Raw genomic sequence first — 18,798 nt, forward strand, 5'->3', positions numbered from 1 at the left:
TGGTGGCCTGGGTTGAAACTAGAGGTGATGATGACACAGGACTAATGAAAAGAAGAGATAGATAGCAAAGGCAGAGGGAGCTGAGGCTCCAGGGTTATGGTGCAGCCACCAGACTGTGGTGGCTGGGAGGGGTCTTACAGTCATCTTCTTCTCTCTGTCCTTGGAGTGGCATGACAAGTGTCTCTGAATAGGGATGTAGGTGGTAGGGGCACTTCAGGTAAGCTTCTACCACAGTTGTCTGTCAACTTTGGACCAACAGAGTCCTTTTCTAACATGAACTGCTTCCCCTCTATTTTGCTGCTGGCTTTACCCCAGCCCTAATTCAGCACAAGGCAGGAAGAGGACATGACACTCAACAAACTAAGACTTTAATCCTATGAGCCAGTTCTACTTTTGTTACAACTCTCCATTCCCTCTTTCTTCTTTTCCAATCTAAAAGTTAAGAAAACTTAACTCTTATTTCCTTTTCTTATCATACTGCATTTATGAGGACTACCAGTACAATACTGAATAGGAGGAGTGAGAGGGGACATCCTTGTCTTGTTCTCGGTCTTGGGGGAAAATATCTAGTCTCTTATCATTAAGTATGATGTTAGCTGTAGAGTTCTTTTTTTTTTTTTTAAATAGATATTCTTTACCAAGTTGAGGATATTCCCTTCTATTCTTAGTTTACTAAGGTTTTTTTTTTTTTTTTAATCATGGGTGGTGTTGGGTTTTTCTTAAATGCTTTTTCATGTATTGATACATGATTTTTCTTCTTTAGCCTGTTGATGTAATAGGCTACATTAACTATTGAATATTGAATCAGGCTTGCATACCTGGAATAAATTCCACTTAGTCATGTTGTATAATTTTTTATACATTGTTTGATTGGCTTTGCTAATATTTTATTGAGGAGTTTTGCATCTATGTTCATGAGAGAAATTGATCTATAGTTTTCCTTCTTAGTAATGTCTTTGTCTGGTTTCCATTCCCTCTTCAGTAGCCCAAGGGCCCTGGGAGGGGTCTGCCGCCTGAATTTGTGTTGTGGGGGAGAGACTAGTAGCTGGAGATGTGGAGCAGACCTCCAGGCCAAGGAGAGCAGATGGATGTCCTCTTACCCCTGATGCCCTGGCAAACAGGCCCTGATACATGGCTGCCCCTCCATAAAGGAAATGTGGCCCAGAGAGCCATGGACTAGACACCTGAGGAAGTGATAGGGAGTGGAGGGAGACTAGCATCTCTATTGAGGCCTCCACACCCCACTCCAGGCCCCAGAAGGAAGCCTAACCCCCTGGCAGATGGTACGTACACTTTGGCTTGCGAAGAGGTATTGGGTGCACCTCGGCGGTGATAGTTTTGGGCGAAAGCAGCTGTTGCTTTGAGCCCCAGTCTTCTTCCCACTGCTTTCGAAACTTCTCTTCATCCTCCACAATCCTGAAATAAGACCCCCGACCTGTGACTAAGGTTGAAACTTTCACAGGTCCACCATCTGCCTACCGGAGAACCTTAAAAGGTTCAACCTCATGATTCTAGCTGCTGGGGATGTAGCAGCAAATAAAACTAAGTCTCTGGAGTTGTATTTAAATTGAGTGCAAATGCCACCAATTAAACAACACTAGGTCAATGGTCATGAAGACTGCACAGGACTAGGCAACATTTCATTCTGTTACACGTAAAGTTGCCATGAGTCGGAACCAACTCCACACAATTCAGCACAGGTTCTAGTGACCCAAATCTGTTGGACTTTACTAGGATTATGAAATGGCTACAAATAAAGGTGGATCCACCGGGTGACAAGAGGGCCCAGGAAAGTGGGCCTGGAGGTCTTCTCCAGCTGGCTCCATTCCTGTGAGCACATTCATGTCTATACATAGACACACGTGTACATAAACTTGGAGCTGAGGGCACTTACTGTTCCATCTCCTTCCGGTATCTCTCATTTTCCTCTGCTGCCTTCTGGGCAATTTCCTTTTTCCTTCTGAAACACAAGTGCACATTGACATGTTTCAATCTATGCAAGAAAACTGACCTCTTCCTTGTGGCTAATTCTTGATTTGAGAATAGTTCTAAATATTTTTACCAGGCTCCCTTCCAGGAATGCCTGAACCAGACTTGGATGTCGGGGAAGCTTTCCAATAAAGTGAGCACCCCAGCCTTTTGTGTGGTTTCATCTGGCATTGCTGAGTAGTTTCTGTGTTGTAGGAGTTGGGAGGCAAGTCCACACGTGGGCCACACTCCATGCATCCCACCTCCAAATAGTTATATAAAGTAATTGACAGTAGTGAGGCTCCTCCCAGAGGAGAGTCTCAGACCCAGGGACAAAGGAGGGCTCTAACCAAGGCTAGGACTGTGGGCAGTGGTACCACAGGGGTTGTTCTCCAAGCAATTTTGTGATGGAAGTCTTTTCCTTCTTTCTCCAAATACTTAGGAAGCTTCTAGAATGTATCTTGATTTGGATTTTGACAGTAGTTTTGGAATTATAAACTGTTCACCCCACTTATTCTCCCAGTCCATCTCTCAACTACCCTGTGGGGTAGCTCTTAACACCTTAGGCTGTTAGCCCTATGCAGAGTGCCAAGCTCTTCAGCCAGACTGCCTGGATGTTAATCCCAGCTCAGCCATGTGTGACTTTGTATAATGTGGCTTAACCACTCTCAATCTTAGTCTTCTTAATAGCAAAATGGAGTTACTATCATCTAACTCCCAGAGCTATTGTAGGAATTAAATTAAGTCACATAAACAGGGCCGTAATCAATGCCAGCAACATGGTAGGTGCTCAACATATGTTAGCTATTGCTAGTAGGATCCTCATTTCCTTATTCCCAGAGTCCTTGGGTGGTGCAAATGCCTAATACACTCAGCTCCTAATGGAAATATTGAAGGTTCCAGGACACACAGAGATGCCTTAGAATAAAGACTTGGTGACTTACTTCCAAAGAGTCAGTCATTGAAAATCCTATGGAATGCAGTTCTACTCTGATGGACATGTGGTAGCCATGAGTCAGTCAGAATTGACTCAGTGATAACCTCCCCCACCCCCACACTTCTTTCTTTAAATCAGAGGCTCTTCTTGGCCAGGAAAGGAGAAGCCAGGTGGTCTGGAGGCAGGGGAATGGATATGCTGACCTGCCACTGAACCCATTTAGTTTCAGGACAAGCCTTGGGGGAGGAAATGAAGCAGGTCCAGGACACAGGTGTTAGGCAGCGAGGCAGGGTGACAGTGGTACAGTCCGGGATGGCAGGGAAGGGTATCCAGGGCAGGCCCACTCACTGCCGCTCCATCTCCTGCTGTTCCTGGAGGATCTTGTTGGACTCCATCGCCAGCTTCTTCTGCATCAAAAGTTCCTGCCGCTGTAGTTCGCGTTGCCGCACCTCTGCCAGCCGTTCCTGGTCAGTCATGAACAGCTCCCGACCCTGATGGGAGGAAAAAGGCCCTTGGCTCTGCCTTACGGGGAACCTAGGTGTCCACTGCCACTGCCTTGGGGGCCATGATGTGGGCTTTCAGCACCATGCACTCAGTGTCAGGCATGGGGGTTCATGCTGGCTCTGATCCAACATCTCTTTGCTCCATCAGAGCTTTAGGGAAGTGGAACCCTGGGCTCTTCCCAGGAGTGTGCGACAGAGAGCTGGATCTCAGGAGCTGGGGGCTGGAGATCACAGTCATGTGGTCCCCACCAGCTCATTCTGGACTTACAGCTCCAGCTACGATGGAAATGGTCAGACTGCGGCTACTCTTCAGTACATTCACAGCCTGTGGGAAAAGGAAGCCAGTCAGCTGAGGCCTGAGAGACCAGAGCAGCCCAGGCATAGGGCACAGAAGGTCTCAGACACCAGGGCAGTGCAGAAGGAGAAGTGGAGGGGGAGGTAAGGGCCAGCAGAGGAAGACCCCACACCTCACCTCCTTATGGTCCAGGTTGGAGAAGTCGATGCCATTGACTTCGACAATCTGGTCCCCTGTCTGGTGGAGAAATGAAGTATCAGCATGTTTGCACTACTTATATATGCACTCAGCTGTAGGAAGGGCTCCCCCAGGGGGTCAGAGTCATATGTCAGGCCTTCAAATGGCTATGCCTCAACTCTTCCTGATGAATAGAGGAGCTGGAACGCTCTGATGGAGCCCGAAGCTCACCCTGGCACCACTCAACCTATACCTCTCATCAGCTGCAATATTTTACCATCAGAGGTTCATTTCTTTGGCTGAATTTTTAACATTTGCTTTAACGATCAGTTTGTAGACTGATATAACAGAGGCAGTATTGAATACACCTACCTCTTGCTTATCGACTATCTTGTTATCCAACATTTTGCATTTATGACAATAGTAAAAAAATCTACTGACTATTTTGTGCATTGATGACACACATGTGGCAATAACGAGTGCCAAGATGTGAGGCAAGAGTAACACTGGCTGTGATGGTTAAGGTTATGCGTCAATTTGCCTGGGCCAGGATTTGCAGTGGTTTGGCAGTTATATAATGATGTACCTTGCCAGTTATGTAATGATGAAATTTGGCAGTTATGTAATGATGTAGTTTTTTTAAAAATAATTTATTGTGATTGGGTGAAAGTTTACAGAGCAAATTCATCTTCCATACAGCAGTTCACGTACACTTTGTCTCATGACATTGACTGCAGTCTCCCACAATGCAACAATTCTCCTCCCACTTCCTCTCCATAGTTACCTCTTCCCTGTGTCTTTCCTTCCCATGTGCTCCTGCCCCCCAAGCTGTCTCCCTGTGCATACATAGCCCTTCTATTCTCCTATGATTGATCTCTCCATGGAGTGTATCTAGCTAATGTAAATGTTCAGCTATATGCCTGTGTTTTGTTTGGCTAGAAGCCACAGGAGTGGGTTCAATTCCAGACCTGAAGGGCAGCTAGGGGCCATAGTCTCAGGGGTTCCACCAGGCTCTATCAGGCCAGCAAACCTGGTCTCTTTATTTATTTACTTATTTTTAAATGACTTTGAGTTTTGTTCCACATTATTCTCCCACTCTATCCAGGATCTCCTACACAGATCTCCCTCTGAGTAGTTGACAGTGGTAGCCGGGCACCATCTAGTTCTTCTGGTCTCAGTAGTATAGGCTGAGGATTGCATGGTGTACCAGTCCCCTGGACTAATTGATTCCATGTATCTTTGATTTTCTTCATTCTTGTTTGCTCTGGATGAGGAGAGACCCATCGTTGCATCTAGATAGCTGCTTGCAAGCTTTTGAGATCCCAGTCACTACTCACCAAAGTAGGATGTGGAACAACGTTTTTGTGTAGTATGTTATGCCAATTGAGCTTGATGTCCCCTGCAACTATGGTCCTGAGCCCACAGGTCCAACTACTGATTCCCTCTGGGTAGCTGGCTACGGCCAAGAAGTGACTACAGCCTTGTCCCTTGACAGCTCTACTATACATCTGGAAATTCCTACAGAACATACAAATACACCTGTAGAAACATTGTCTGCCAACTCTATACATGGTCATGGGCACACTCCCCGTAATGATGTAATTTGACAGTTCCGTATTGAAGTATTCATCCTCCATTTTCACGTAACGACTTGGTCTTTGGAACCTAACTATATCAATAATAGCTGAAATAGCTAACATCCACTAATAACTTACTATGTGCCAGGAAAATTTCTAAGCATATGCATTAATTCATTTAATACACACAACAACCCTAGGAGGAAGGTGCTATTATTATCTCCATTTTAAAGGTCAGGAAACCAAAGCACAAAAACATGAAGTAAGTTTCCCATAGAAATTAGGAGTTCTGGCTCTACCTTTAAATCCCAGCCCTACCATCCTAGGTACATGATCTTGGAGAAATCATATAATCTCTCTGGGTCTCTGTTTCTTCATTTGTGAAATGAGAGTCATAATTGAACCTAATTCTCAGAGTTCAGGTAAAGTTTAAAGGACTTAGGACACTGGGTCTGAGTAAGCACTCACTGAATGTCAACTTTTTTGATTATTATTACTACATTCTTAGCTCAGGACTAAAGCTTATCAGGGTTGGCAAAGTTGGTCAAATGTCACCCCCTCTGTGAAGGCTTCCCTTGAGGGTTGGGGAAGAATCACCAGCCAGGACTGCCGAGAGAGAGCTGTGGAGCAAGGCACAGGTTTCCATCACTGTGTGACCTCGTGCTCTGCTGGGACCCCCCTGGGGGATGGCCCAGGATCACATACCTCCAACCCAACCTCAGCAGACAGGGAGCCAGGCTTTACGTGGCTGATGAAGATGCCAGGTTTCTGGATGGGGCCGCTGGAAATGCTGAGAGAGAAATGGAAATATAGGTGAGGGTCTGCACCTTGCCTCTCATCCACTGCGGCACTTGCTCATTCTCGATGTTCTGTCCCTCTGCCTGGGCTCCAGAAGACCCATATGGTGCCCAGTGCTCCAGTCCTTCAGGATGCTTGCTAATCCCTGAGCTTTTTACTCAAGACCCTGCACTGTCTGTCTCTCTAGCCTCATCGCCACTGCTTCTCTGAGCAACAGCCACAGCAAACTACTTGCAATTCCTCCCACCCAACCTCTCACTTATTATCCCGTATATGCTGTTTCTTCTCTTTTTCTGGCAATTTCCTATTCATTCCTTAAGATTCAACTGCTGTCCTCTATAAGCCTTTCATCAAACTCCTTATTCAAGACTGAGCTAGTTTTTCCCTTCTCAGTACTCCTAAAACAACTATAGGAAGGATGACATATGCTGTCATTCTCCCCTCCTAGATCTGTGGCAGACATCATTAATCCATCACAGCACTCTCTTACCAATGCAGGAAACAGCCTTAGAATCCTTTTCAAAGGAGTACCCCACGCAGAACTAACTATATCAATATAACTGATATAACTACTAATTGATTAGAGATAGCATAGGACAGGAAATCTATTTGCCATCCCTGACCCAAAATAAAGCTTCATTATAGTCCCTGTTACCCTATTCTTTAAATATTAATGTTATTGGAGTCTTTCTGAGACTGTAATCTCCTAGAAAGAAGGAAATTTTTACCACTTATGCTTGGCACAAAAGTGTCAAATAAACGCAAATGAATAGAAATTGTAAGAATATGTAACTTAAATAATAATAGCTAATGTTTACCAACTGCTTCCTACCAACAAGACATTAAGTTTGGTACATTGCTTTTGTCATCTCATTGTTTCTCACAACAGTCCTGTGATGTGGGTATTATCATTCCAAATTCATAGAGGGAGAAACTGAGGCTCAGCATGGTAAATAAGTAACTAATCCAAGGTTCCAGAGCTCATAAGGGGCAGAGCAGGGCTAGAACCGAGATCAGGGTGACTATAGCACCTGTGGACATAACTAGAGCATCCTCTGACCTGATGCCAGCTTGGATTCCCTAGGCTTTAAGGAGAGCCACAAAGTAGTAAGTGACAAGGGAACTGTGACACAGATGACCATTTGATCAGGCCTCTTGAATACTGACTCAAGGGCCCACCGAAGGGACTTGGCCCTGCCCCTGGGCCTCAGTTTCCTCATCTTTAAAATGGGGCCTGTTAGAGCTGTCCCACAGGCCTTTGCAGGGCTACTGTGAAGCCCAGAGGGGAAATGAGGTACCAATATGTACCATCACCAGTGGGCAAGTATCTCTGCAGGGGCAGCAGTGAGAGGAGAAAGCTGACAGGGGTCTACTGCAGTCTACGGCCAGGAGTGAGCCCAGGATGTGCTTGCTACCCACCTGCAGCCAAGGCCCCGGGAACCCACCAGGCTGATGAAGATCTTCTTCTCCTTGTTTTCCCGACTCCCAAGGGAGCCCAGGGTCCCCTGCCCACCCTGGAAGAGGAATAGAAACAGGGTTACTAAGTGTCTGTAGTAAGCCCTGTTGTACCCACATAGGCCTGATCGTGGCTCTGTCCTGCAGAAGGGGGTCTGAACCAGGCAGGCCTGGCTGAGGGCCCATAGTCCCACAGCAGCAGTCTGGGTGTGGTTTTGTCAATCAGCTCGGAGTTGTGTGGGGGTGGGGAGGTGTTTTGTGCGAAATCCCTGAAGCCACATCCTCAGAGTAAGCCCTTCTTTCAGGAGCAGCTGTCCCTTCTTAAAGACCATCCTACCCAGACACCATCACAGGTAGTCTGGGCCCTTACCCCGGATTCTGACACAAATTGATCCACATACTGCCATTTGAGGGTCTCGTCAGGAGAACTGATGAGAGGGAAAATAGAAAGGGGGATATTAAGGAGAGATGTCTAAGGCACCAGACCTAAATTCAGATCACCCACATCTAGAGTCCCAACCACCACTGGCCCAAGAGCAGTGCTGGCCTGGGATTTAAGAGGGTGAGTCCTTAGGGCTGACCCCAGGATCCTGAACCCATGAGAAAGAGTCTGCCTGGAGGGGCTGGGTCCTGCTTACCTCTTCACTGGGATCATGCCTATATCTGTGGGAGAAAGGCCCCGGAGTTAGAATGGCTGCTCTGTCATCCTTTCTTCCCCAGGATCTGGGTACCCTGCTGCCCACCCCACCCCACCCCACCACCACCTACCCCTGCCTCCTGGCCTCCTCACTCACGTCTCACTTTGATGGACACAGTCTTCTTGGTGCGGATGAGATTGATGACTTCCTCGTGGGTGCAGGAGGAGATAGAATATCCATTGATCCGAACAATCTCATCCCCTACCTTGGCCACAGACAGAGGGAATGAGGTAAAAGATCTTGCCATGTACTCTGGAGCTTCACCACAAGCAGCCCACCGCCATCAGCCTCAGGAAGCCCAGGGCAGGTGGCACTTTCAAGCAGTCTTTCTGTCCCATTTTACAGATGGGGAGACCAATATAGGCAGTGTTGGCACAGTGAGTGGGTAGCAGAGCTGGAAGTAGAACTCAGGACTCTGTACCTCACTCTGATGTCCCTTTTGCATTGAGGCACCACCAGGTTCTGGAACCCATGCAAAGATGACCCCTTCATCCAGCCTCAAGGAGTCTTTGCTGGACTCTGTGCCACTTCACCCCTGAGAAACAGGCTCCCCCATTTCTGTTAATTGCTACAACACTATAACTGAGTTGGAATGCGGAACGTCCATGATGCTAGCTAGAGTACACACACACACAATCTTTTTTCCATGCTATGGAAACTCAATGAACATTTGAACTCTGCCACCACCCTGAACTCTGAATTTCTACTTTGGAGCAAGCCAAGAACAGAGAATGGGCACAGGGCTTAGACATCAGATGTCCTGGGTTTGAATCCAGCTTTTATTCTTATTAGCTATGTGATCTTGGGCAAGTCTCTTGAACTTTCTGAGCCTCAGTGTTCCTCATGTGTAAAATGGGGGAATAATGCGGTTGCTGTAAGAATTAAATGAGCTTGTGCATGAAAGCCAGCCAGTTCCTGGCACACAGTAAGTGTTCAATAAATTGTTGTCATTGTTACAGTTAGTTGGGCTTGAACTCTAAATATTCTGCTCAGACCCCTCTTCTCAGTGTTGGGGACACAGCAGATTAGGAGAGATGGGGGCTCAGAAGCCTGCCCTCTAGCCCAGGATACAGATCCATGGTGACATGGCCCCCTGCTGGACAATGCCTTTCCCTCCTCCAAGTACCTTGGCCCTGGGGCTCAATCCTGAAGCTCCTCATGTGGTAACAGTAGAACTGGGAGGACCCTTGGAGATCGGCTGAAACAAGGCTCTGAAAGATGATGGTTTGTTCAAGATCACACAGCAAAACCTGTATGCTGCTCTCTAATCTGCGGCCAGTGCAGGCCATGCATGCTGACCCTTTTGAGACTTGGTGGCAAGGTACATGTGGGGGATGCAGCTTGATTCTCTGTGGTGTCTGGGTGGGGGTAGGGTGGGCACACTGCCTCCGAGTGGTCCTCTAGGCTAACTCCTACCCTCTCCAACACCCTTACAGAGTCACCTTCTCATTATTGCCACCTAAACCACTTCCCTCCTCTACCTGGCACAGACCTCAATCTTCTCAAGGACCAGACGAGAGTGGTGAGGGGCTCAGAAGGTGTAACAGGAAACCATTCACTAAAGAACCTTCTAGTTTCTGGGGACATCAAATGTAAGGAGGACAGCTGGAGCACTCTGGTCACCACTAGCTTCTTGCACCTACGTTTCTCAACAACCCTGCAGGGCAGGAATCTGTGTCCCTGCTAATCAAATGAGGAAACCGGAGCATGGAGCAGTAAAGTGACTTGCTGCTCAGGGTCACTCAGCTAGGAAGTAGTGTGGCTGGGATTTGAAGTCAGGTCTCCCTGACTCTGAAGCATTTTCTCTCGGGTGTCTGGAAGCAGAACAGAATGGCATGTGGCAAACCTTGGCTGGAATTCCTACATCCTGCCTTCTCTGGACCCTTGCCACCCGTCAGAGCCCTTGATTCCCACAGGAAAGGCAGGGATTACTCTATCCGTTTTACAGCTGGGACAACCGAGGCACAGAGAATCATTCTAGACTACACAGCAAGTTGTGCAGCACAGGCTGCCCTGTGCGGAGCAAATGGAGTAGGGTAAGACACCATGCAATTTACAAGCATCTAACACATTTCCAGCAGAAGGATGGAATCCCAGGGCCTGGTCCTATTAGAGGGACCAAGCCCCCCACCCAGGGCCCAGCCTCACAGATCAAATCAGCACAAGGACTTCAGCCCTGCCAGGCTGTGCCTGAACCTGCTCATCTCCTGCCTTCTAGAAGCTTCTCCCAGCTGCCCTCAGGCATAAGATCTCTCCAGAAATATGAACTCTAGACAGGTTAATGGATACAGGCTTTTCCCCCCCAAAGTTCCTCTGAGTGAAGTTCCCTGTCTTATTCCTAAGGGGAATTTATCCAGGACCCCAGTCCCAACCATTCCCACACAGGCCCTGGCTCAGGTTGCAGGATCGACTTTCCTCTCCCTTTCTCTCCCCTCCCGTATGGAGCCCTGCAGAAAAGACCTTTGTGCAGGGGCTATAATGACATGGCGATCTGAGGGACAGCAGTAGAAAGAAGACATGAGCCCGTCAGTCTGTGAAAGGGTCCATAACACATAAGCAACAGCCAGGAAGGTGAAACTCTTAAGTTTCAATAAAATGTGATGCTCTCAGCGACACACTGCTGAGAAATGCTTGTCCTGAGAAGAAAGCTTGCCCAGGGGGAATAAAATGGGCCTCAGCTGTCTCCAGGAGAGGAGCTCATTATGCGTGTTCTCTGGCTGCATTTCTGGGCTGGAAAATGTGCCGGAGCAGAGGGGAACAATGAAGGGGCTGAAATTTCAGACGCCCCCGGTGAGCCGTGAGACAGGGATTTAGAACAAAGCGGTGTCTGTCAGCTCCCTGTTTCCACTCCCCACTCTGCAGTGTCTTGCCCATTAACCGGTGAGCCCCTTGAAGCCCCTAGCTTGGCAGCCTGGATTGAGATGTTGGTAAAAGACACTCTGAAAGCTCAGGGAGTTGGTGGGAGGGCCTCCTTTATCTGGACACACATAACACAGCTCTGGGCTCTGGGAAGAGCGAGGCTTGGAGAACTGACCATTTCTGCTCAGACACTGAAGTGTGGGGACCCTGAGGGTGCTGAAGAGAGAGCCCTGGGCTTGGCAATCAGGCAATGCGAGTTCAAACCATGGGTCTGCCACTTATAGCTTTTGTGACTCCAGCTAAGTCTCTGAACCTCTATTAACAACTCTATCAAATGGAGATACACCCTGCATGTAGTAAGAACTGCTAGTGAGCACTTTCCCTGGCACATTACAGGTGTTTATTAATCACATCTTCAGCTCTTTGTTTAACAAACACACAGCACTTATGTGTCAGGCACTGTTAAGAATACTTTACAGTATTAATTCATTGATTCCTTGTAAAACCATGAAGTAGGTAGTAGTATCACCATCCCTTTTTCATAGCCATCACCACCCATCTGTCAGTTTGTTGTGCTGTGGTGGCTTGTGTGTTGCTATGATCCTGCAAGCTATGCCACTGGTATTTCAAATACCAGAAGGGATCACCCATGGTGAACAGGTTTCAGCAGAGCTTCCGGACTAAGACAGACTAGGGAGAAAGACCTAGAAAGCTACTTCTGAAAATGACCCAGTGAAAACCTTATGGCTCACAACAGAAGACTGTCGGATGCAGTGCTAGAAGTTGAGCCCCCATGGTTGGGAGGCACTATACATTGGCTGCAAGGATACAGACTCAAAGATGCCAGTCATCATGACGGTGGAGCAGGACCAGGCAGCATTTCATACCATTATACTAGGTCACCATGAGTCGGAGACAATGCAAAAGAAACTAATGATGATAGTTTTACGGATGAGGAAATTGAGGCACAGGGCTAAGCAATTTCACCAGTCTCATAGTGAATGAACAATAAAGTCAAGATTTGAAATGGAGCAATGCAGCACCAGGCCTATGCTCTTAAGCATCACACTGCCCTGTGCTTTCTTTTTCCCTTCTGGTAATAGCTGCAGGTGCCAGAACATTATTTTGCTCCAGTTTCGAGAAGCAGGGAACAGGGTGAAGTGTGGCAGCAGCTTGGTTAGGAAGCCACAACCAGGTTCCCAGCTTGACTCAAGAAAACAGACAAATGCCTGTAGAAGAATTTCTGTGAATCTGTGCAAACCTGCCAGGATGTGTCAACTTCTTTTTTCACAAAGGCTCAGAAAAGTAGGGTGACCATGCACTACATGGTTGGCTTGCTGAGTTGAAAGGACAGTCAGGAAGCCTGAAGCCCTGCCCCCCACCCCTATGTCTGCTCACTCACCTGGAGTCCGATGTTGTCTGCCTGACCGCCTTTGATGAGGTGGGAGATGAAGAGACCACAGCCAAACTCGAGGCCGCCACGGACACTGAGGCCAAGACCTTCAGGGTGCAGACGGTCCAGACGCACCTCCTTCAGCTTTCTGCCATGAAGGAGAGGATGATGATGGCCCAAGTTCGGGCCCAACTGCCAGGCCTGCCCCATCTACTAGTGAGGGTCTGTCCACCCTATCCAGGGTGACCTCTCCCATCCCTGCCTCTAGCTCTGCTGCACAGTCCATACCTGGAGCGTCGGGGCGTTAGCTGGTCATACTCCACCTGGTGCTTCAGCGGGATCAGGGGCCGGATAGCATCAAACAGTGGCAGGCGGCTGGGCTCATTTATGACCAGCTTCAGGTCTCCCACCAGCACAGCCACATCCATGGTCCTGTGGAGACACCGGGGGTGCCTGGAGCCTCACCTCAGGCATGACCCCTGGGAGCCACGGCTTTCCAGAGGGAGCAGCCCTGGCTTGGGTCCCATTCACTGGAACCTGAAGAACTCTCTTGAAAAGGAAGCAGTCACTCTTCCTGAGCCCTTAACTTGGTCCAGTGCTTGGAAAAAACTTTGTTCTCCCACGTATGTTTCACAAGGAAATGAGTGAACTAGGGATGGTTAACCCATTTAGCAGATGAAATTGAGTCAGAACTCAAACTCAGCTCTGCCTAGTTCTGAAGCCCCGGATCCTTCCAGACAGGAAACACGTGTGAGATGTTGATGATGCCTCTCACATCCTTGTCTTCACTTTTGATGTGCTGCTAAGCTCTGTAAATTCCACAATCTCTCTCACATGTCTCCTTTCACCCTATTCAGACCCTCAGCCCCACTGGCCTCCACTTCTCCAGCTGCCTGTTGCCTTCCTCATCATCTTGTCTACATGTAAGTCACTCCCCTTCTCAAAATTCTTCAGTGGCTCCCTACTTCCCAGGGACAAAGTCCATTCTCCCTGGCAGGCTTAGGACCCTCCCTGATCTGTCTCTCCAGACTTCTCCAACAACAACAAACAACGCACTGCCATCGAGTCAGATTCGACTCATAGTGACCCCTCCTTGGGTTTCCGAGGTGGTATCACCATGGAAGTAGATTGCCCAACCTTCCTTCCGTCTTGTAGATATTTATGATCTTTGTGTACCCCAAGTTCTATTCTCTGGAATACTCTTGTTCCCCAGTCACAGCTTGTGCTCTCATGCTTCCACGCCTTTGCCAATGCTGATCCTTCATCCTGGATTGCCCTTCCCTGAGATCAATATCAGGAAAATGAAGGAAAAAGCCACTGAGAATAAAGTAGAACTAGGGCTGAAACTTTTCTTCCTAGTCTGTCCTTGTCTGGAAGCTCCACTGAAACCTGTCTGCCATAAGTGACCCTGCTGGTATTTGAAATACTGGTGGCATAGCTTCCAGCATCACAGCAACATTCAAGCCACGACAGCATGACAAAGTGACAGCTCAGAGTAAGACAGACTAGGAAGGCCTGACAATCAATGAAAACCCTAGGGATCACCATAGAATATTTTCCAACAAAGTGCTGGAAGATGAGTCTCCTAAATTGGAAGGCACTCAAAATACACAGTGACTTCAACAATGGACTTGAGCACCCCAACAACCAAGAAGGTGGTGCAGGACTGGGCACCATTTCGTTCCGCTGTACATGGCGCCACCATGAGTCAGAGACAACTCGAGAGCAATGAACAACAGTGCTGCAACAGCAGGAAGGAAAGCAGTAGGACTCCAAGTAGGGGATTATTTTGTACTTTTTGTTAATGGACCTAGATTTCCTTGTTTGGGGGCAAGCACTATTGTAGGGTTTAAGGATTTCTTCCCTTCCTTTCTTTCTTTTTAAATTATTCTTATACTTTAAAACCTAGCTCAAGCCTTCCTGGTCCTTTCCCCCACAGTTAAAAGTGAAAAATCCTTTCTTCACACCACTACACTACGCTGCTCTTACCTCTACTTGGTTATTTCATTGTAAATTATATTAGAGTCCTTGGTGTGTGTAGGGTCTGTCCACCTCCCCACACTAGGATGTAGATTACTTGAGGAAAGAGGCTGGATCTTACTTATTTCTGGATCCTGCATGATGCCCAGCAAGTGGCAGGGGCTGGTAAATGTATGCTGAATGAATGAAAAAGCAAGTGGGTGATGAAAGACATCTGACACAAGGCATTTCTTATTCTGTCTCAGCACTGAGCCTATCTGGCTACTTGACAGCCTACCCCATCAGACTGTGAGCCACCTGACAGACAGCAGGTGCTAGTCTGTCTTGCTCACAGTGTATCTCCAGCCCTCAGCACAGAGCCAAGCACAAAGCACATGCCATAAGTATTTGCTGAAATAAGTGAATGATGTGTTCGTTTGATTCCCAGGAGGACTGAGAACCTCTGAGATCCCCATGATGGAAGGGAGAGGTCTTCCTGTCTCTTAGAACAACTCATCCCAGGGCTTCCTAGAGGCAGAGGCAGCCGGTGGCCCATGGGAACCAGACCCAACACACACTTACTGATGGTACATTCGCAGCACGTCATAGAGATAGTCCTTCTCGGCATCATTTTCAATCAGAAAATCCACCTAGAAAATCCAAGGGCAGAATTATAGCCCCAGGCCCAGCAGCCCCCTAGCACACCCCAGGGAAAAGGAAACCATCCACAGGGACCTCCCCAGCATCTCCTCGGGGCTGGGGATGTGAGGAGAGGGGGGAGGCCAGATGCCATTCTGTCCCTGGGACCTCAGAATATCAGACCCATGCAGACCACCCCAACGTGGCCACAGGAGTAACTACATATCCAGATGCGGCCAGGCTAAGCCTGGTGGGGTGACATGCACACACACAGAGAAACACACACATGTGTATACACATGAACCCCCACATGACAGCAATGCATCCCTATGGTAGTGCTGCCATTCCCCCATAGTATGTCACCCTATGTCCAGGAGTGGCAAAGCTAATGTCAACTGCCCCACCTGGAAGAAGCCCATTTTCTTACCTGGTGGTGACTGTACTGTCGGATGAATGCTTTCAGAAAGGATTTAGGCCACTCACTCAGATAACACATCCCACCCACCGGAAGCACCCCACCTCTTAGTTTTTCTGGGACCCCCAATGCCAGCGGGACTCCACTCTGTCCTGTCCCGGACTAAGCTGGGATGACCTTGAGTTCTGTCCACTGGTCAGCCTCCAGGCCACTCCTTTCCCTCCTCAGGCCCCTGATCATCCCCTCCACAGGGAGAGTCAGGTTACATCATTTCAACTTTGCTGACGTCAATGGCTAAGACTCCAAGGTCAAGTTCAGGTGCTATTTCATTAGCACCTCAATCCCAGGGGACTAGATGAGCCAGGTGCCCCAAATTCTATTCCCTGGGACAGCACAGTGTGACTCTCCATCCAGTACACCCTTGGGCTCTCTCTTTTGACCAAGTCTGAGTAACAGAGTAAGGTGGAGGCAAGGGGTCTTTGGGTCCCTTCCCCAGCCTCCAGGCACAACAGTTTGATCCAGGGTTCAATCACTCATAATAAGAAGCTGATGGTGGAGATGCAGGCTCCCACCTGGTTGGCTCTCAGAAGAAAGCCAGAGCAGCCTTGCCTTTCTTTCAGGATTCTGAGGACTAGGGAATAGTCTGTCTGCCCCAACACAACCCTTAGGAAATCCCAGCCCTTGGATTTTCTGGCCTGAGTGGGGGTACAGATGCAGATTTCTGGTCTCCACCTGGCAGTACCACCCCCACAGCTCTGTTCTAAAATCAGTCCAAGCATTTCATTGAAGATGAGAACAATCTAAGAGGCCCGTTCTCTACTGGCTCATGGCTTGGACTTACATTCACCCCATCTGCTCCACCATGGGCACTCCTGCCTTCTCTTACCTCTCTGCCCTTCTCCTCTAGGCAGGGGGCTCCCAGCCAGCCAGAAGATGAGAGAGGGGAACATGTTCTTGAGTAAGTGGCACTAAATCTTAGGGTTTGCCTGGGCTCTTGCACATACCACTTAAGTGGGTACCTCTAAGAGCCCATTCTATGAGGAGCCAGCCTGGGACTATCTCTACTCACTCTGCCTGGACCTGGATGAGAGGAGTGGGGGACTTCACCAAGACCAGGCTAGGATGTCCACACTTGGCTATGATGGAATCTGAACAGAGAAAAATTCTAAACTTCTGGGATCAAGGGCCAAAGATGTCTTTAAAAAATATAAATCAGGTCATGTCACTTGCTTGCTTAAAAGCCTCTAATTATGCCTAGATGATGAAGGTTGAAGAATACAGTCTGCAGTATGGATTACATCTCAATCTAAAGAAAACAAAAATCCTCACAACTGGACCAATGAGCAGCATCACAATAAATGGAGAGAAGATTGAGGTTGTCAAAGAATTCACGTTGCTTGGTTCTACAATCGATGCCAACAGAAGCAGCAGTCAGGACATTAGACGACATGTAGCATTGGGAAAGGCAACTGCGAAGGAACTGTATCAAGTGCTGAGGAGCAAGGATATCTCCTTGAGGACTAAGGTGCGCCTGACACAAGCCACGATATTTCCAATCGCCTCGTATGCATGTGAGAGCTGGACAATGAATAAGGAAGACCGAAGAAGAGTTGATGCTTTTGAGTTGTGGTGCTGGCGAAGAATGCTGAAAGTACCATGGACTGCTAAAACAACTAACAGATCTGTCCTGGAGGAAGTGCAGCCAGAATGCTCCTTGGAAGCAAGAATGGCCAGACTTCGTCTCACCTATTTTGGTCATGTTGTCAGAAGGGACCATTCCCTGGAGAAAGATGTCATGCTTGGTAGGGTGGAGAGTCGACAAAAGAGGGGGAGGCCTTCAACGAGATGGATTGACACGGTGGCTGCAATGACGGGCTCAAGTATAGCAGGGATTGTGGGGCTGGCGCAGGATCAGGCAGTGTTTCATTCTGCTGTGCATGGGGTCGCTATGAGTCGGAAACGACTCGACGGCACTTAACAACAACAACAACAATTATACATAAAACAAAATCCAAATGCAAACTCCCCACCTTGACTTACCAAAGCCCAACCTTGTCTCCCAGTACTCTTCACGGCTACATGGGCCTCCTTTCAGTTCTCCCACAGGCCAAACTCTCTCCAGCCTCAGGGCTTTGGTGTCAACTCTTCCCTCTACCTGGAATGCTCTCCCCTTCCGTGCATAGCTCGTCCCCTTCCCAGAGATGTCTTCTTTGTCCATCTACCTATATAGAAGCCCCCTCTCACACCCTGGAAGTTTTTAAATTCTTTGGTTATATCAAATCACTGTTTGTAATTAAAAGCTTGCTTGTGTGTAAGTTTGTCCATTTTCTTCACTAGGCAGAAAACTCTGTGAGGGAAGGGATGAGATCTGTATGTTCTAAGCCCCTGTTATTATTATTGTTGTTAGGTGTCATCAGGTTGATTTCACACATAGAAATCCCAAGTGACAGAATAGACCTGCCCCATAGGGTTTTCTTGGCTATAATCTTTATAGAAGCAGATTGCCAGGTCTTTTGTGGAGCTACTGGGTGGGTTTGAACTGCTAACCTTTTGATCAGCACCAAGTGCTTAAGTGTTACATCACCCCCCTAATGCCTAATAAATAGTACCAAAGAACCAAACCTGTCACCATTGAGCCAATTCCAATTCACAGCAACGCTACAACTGTCCCATAGGGTTTCCAAGGCTGTAATCTTTATGGAAGCAGACTGCCACATGTTTCTCCTGCCAAATGGCTGGTTGGTTCAAATTGCCCACCTTTTGGTTAGCTGTTGAGCACTAAGCCACTGTGCCACTAGGACTCCTAACATATGTTAAGTAGACAATAAATAAATATTGTTTGACTTTGTCCATTTCCCTGACTGCTGGTGTGCCTGTATAAATCAGATGGGAGAAACGGTATCATGGGAACAAAAAACAAAAAAGAAACCAAACACACTGCCGTGAAGTCAGACCCAACTCACAGTGACCTCTCCTTGGGTTTCTGAGGCAGTATCACTACGGAAGGAGATTGCTCAACCTTCCTTCTGAGGAGTGAGTGGCTGGTGGGTTTTAACCACCAGTCTTCTGGTTAGCAGTCAATGGGAACAAAAGGGGAAGGCAAATAATGCTTGCAGAGCCCCTGG

The 18,798-nt window shown here is 47.9% G+C and overlaps 1 protein-coding gene across 1 annotated transcript in view; it reads right to left on the reverse strand.

The window, feature by feature from the left end:
• The window catches only part of USH1C (USH1 protein network component harmonin), a 51,427-nt gene that overhangs the window by 23,557 nt on the left and 9,072 nt on the right, over positions 1-18,798 (reverse strand). The window contains exons 4-16 of the mRNA XM_042782783.1: positions 15,202-15,269; positions 12,949-13,092; positions 12,670-12,808; positions 8,505-8,613; positions 8,349-8,373; positions 8,081-8,138; positions 7,675-7,769; positions 6,163-6,247; positions 3,881-3,940; positions 3,677-3,733; positions 3,254-3,396; positions 1,895-1,960; positions 1,292-1,416 (exon numbers count right to left, since the gene is read on the reverse strand). Of these exons, the coding sequence (XP_042638717.1) occupies positions 1,292-1,416; positions 1,895-1,960; positions 3,254-3,396; positions 3,677-3,733; positions 3,881-3,940; positions 6,163-6,247; positions 7,675-7,769; positions 8,081-8,138; positions 8,349-8,373; positions 8,505-8,613; positions 12,670-12,808; positions 12,949-13,092; positions 15,202-15,269 (1,174 nt within the window). The remainder of the gene's footprint in view (positions 1-1,291; positions 1,417-1,894; positions 1,961-3,253; positions 3,397-3,676; positions 3,734-3,880; positions 3,941-6,162; positions 6,248-7,674; positions 7,770-8,080; positions 8,139-8,348; positions 8,374-8,504; positions 8,614-12,669; positions 12,809-12,948; positions 13,093-15,201; positions 15,270-18,798) is intronic.

Source organism: Orycteropus afer, unplaced genomic scaffold (genome assembly GCF_000298275.1).
Source record: "Orycteropus afer afer isolate SDZICR_OR568_19922 unplaced genomic scaffold, OryAfe1.0 scaffold00014, whole genome shotgun sequence".
Classification (NCBI taxonomy): Eukaryota; Metazoa; Chordata; class Mammalia; order Tubulidentata; family Orycteropodidae; genus Orycteropus; species Orycteropus afer.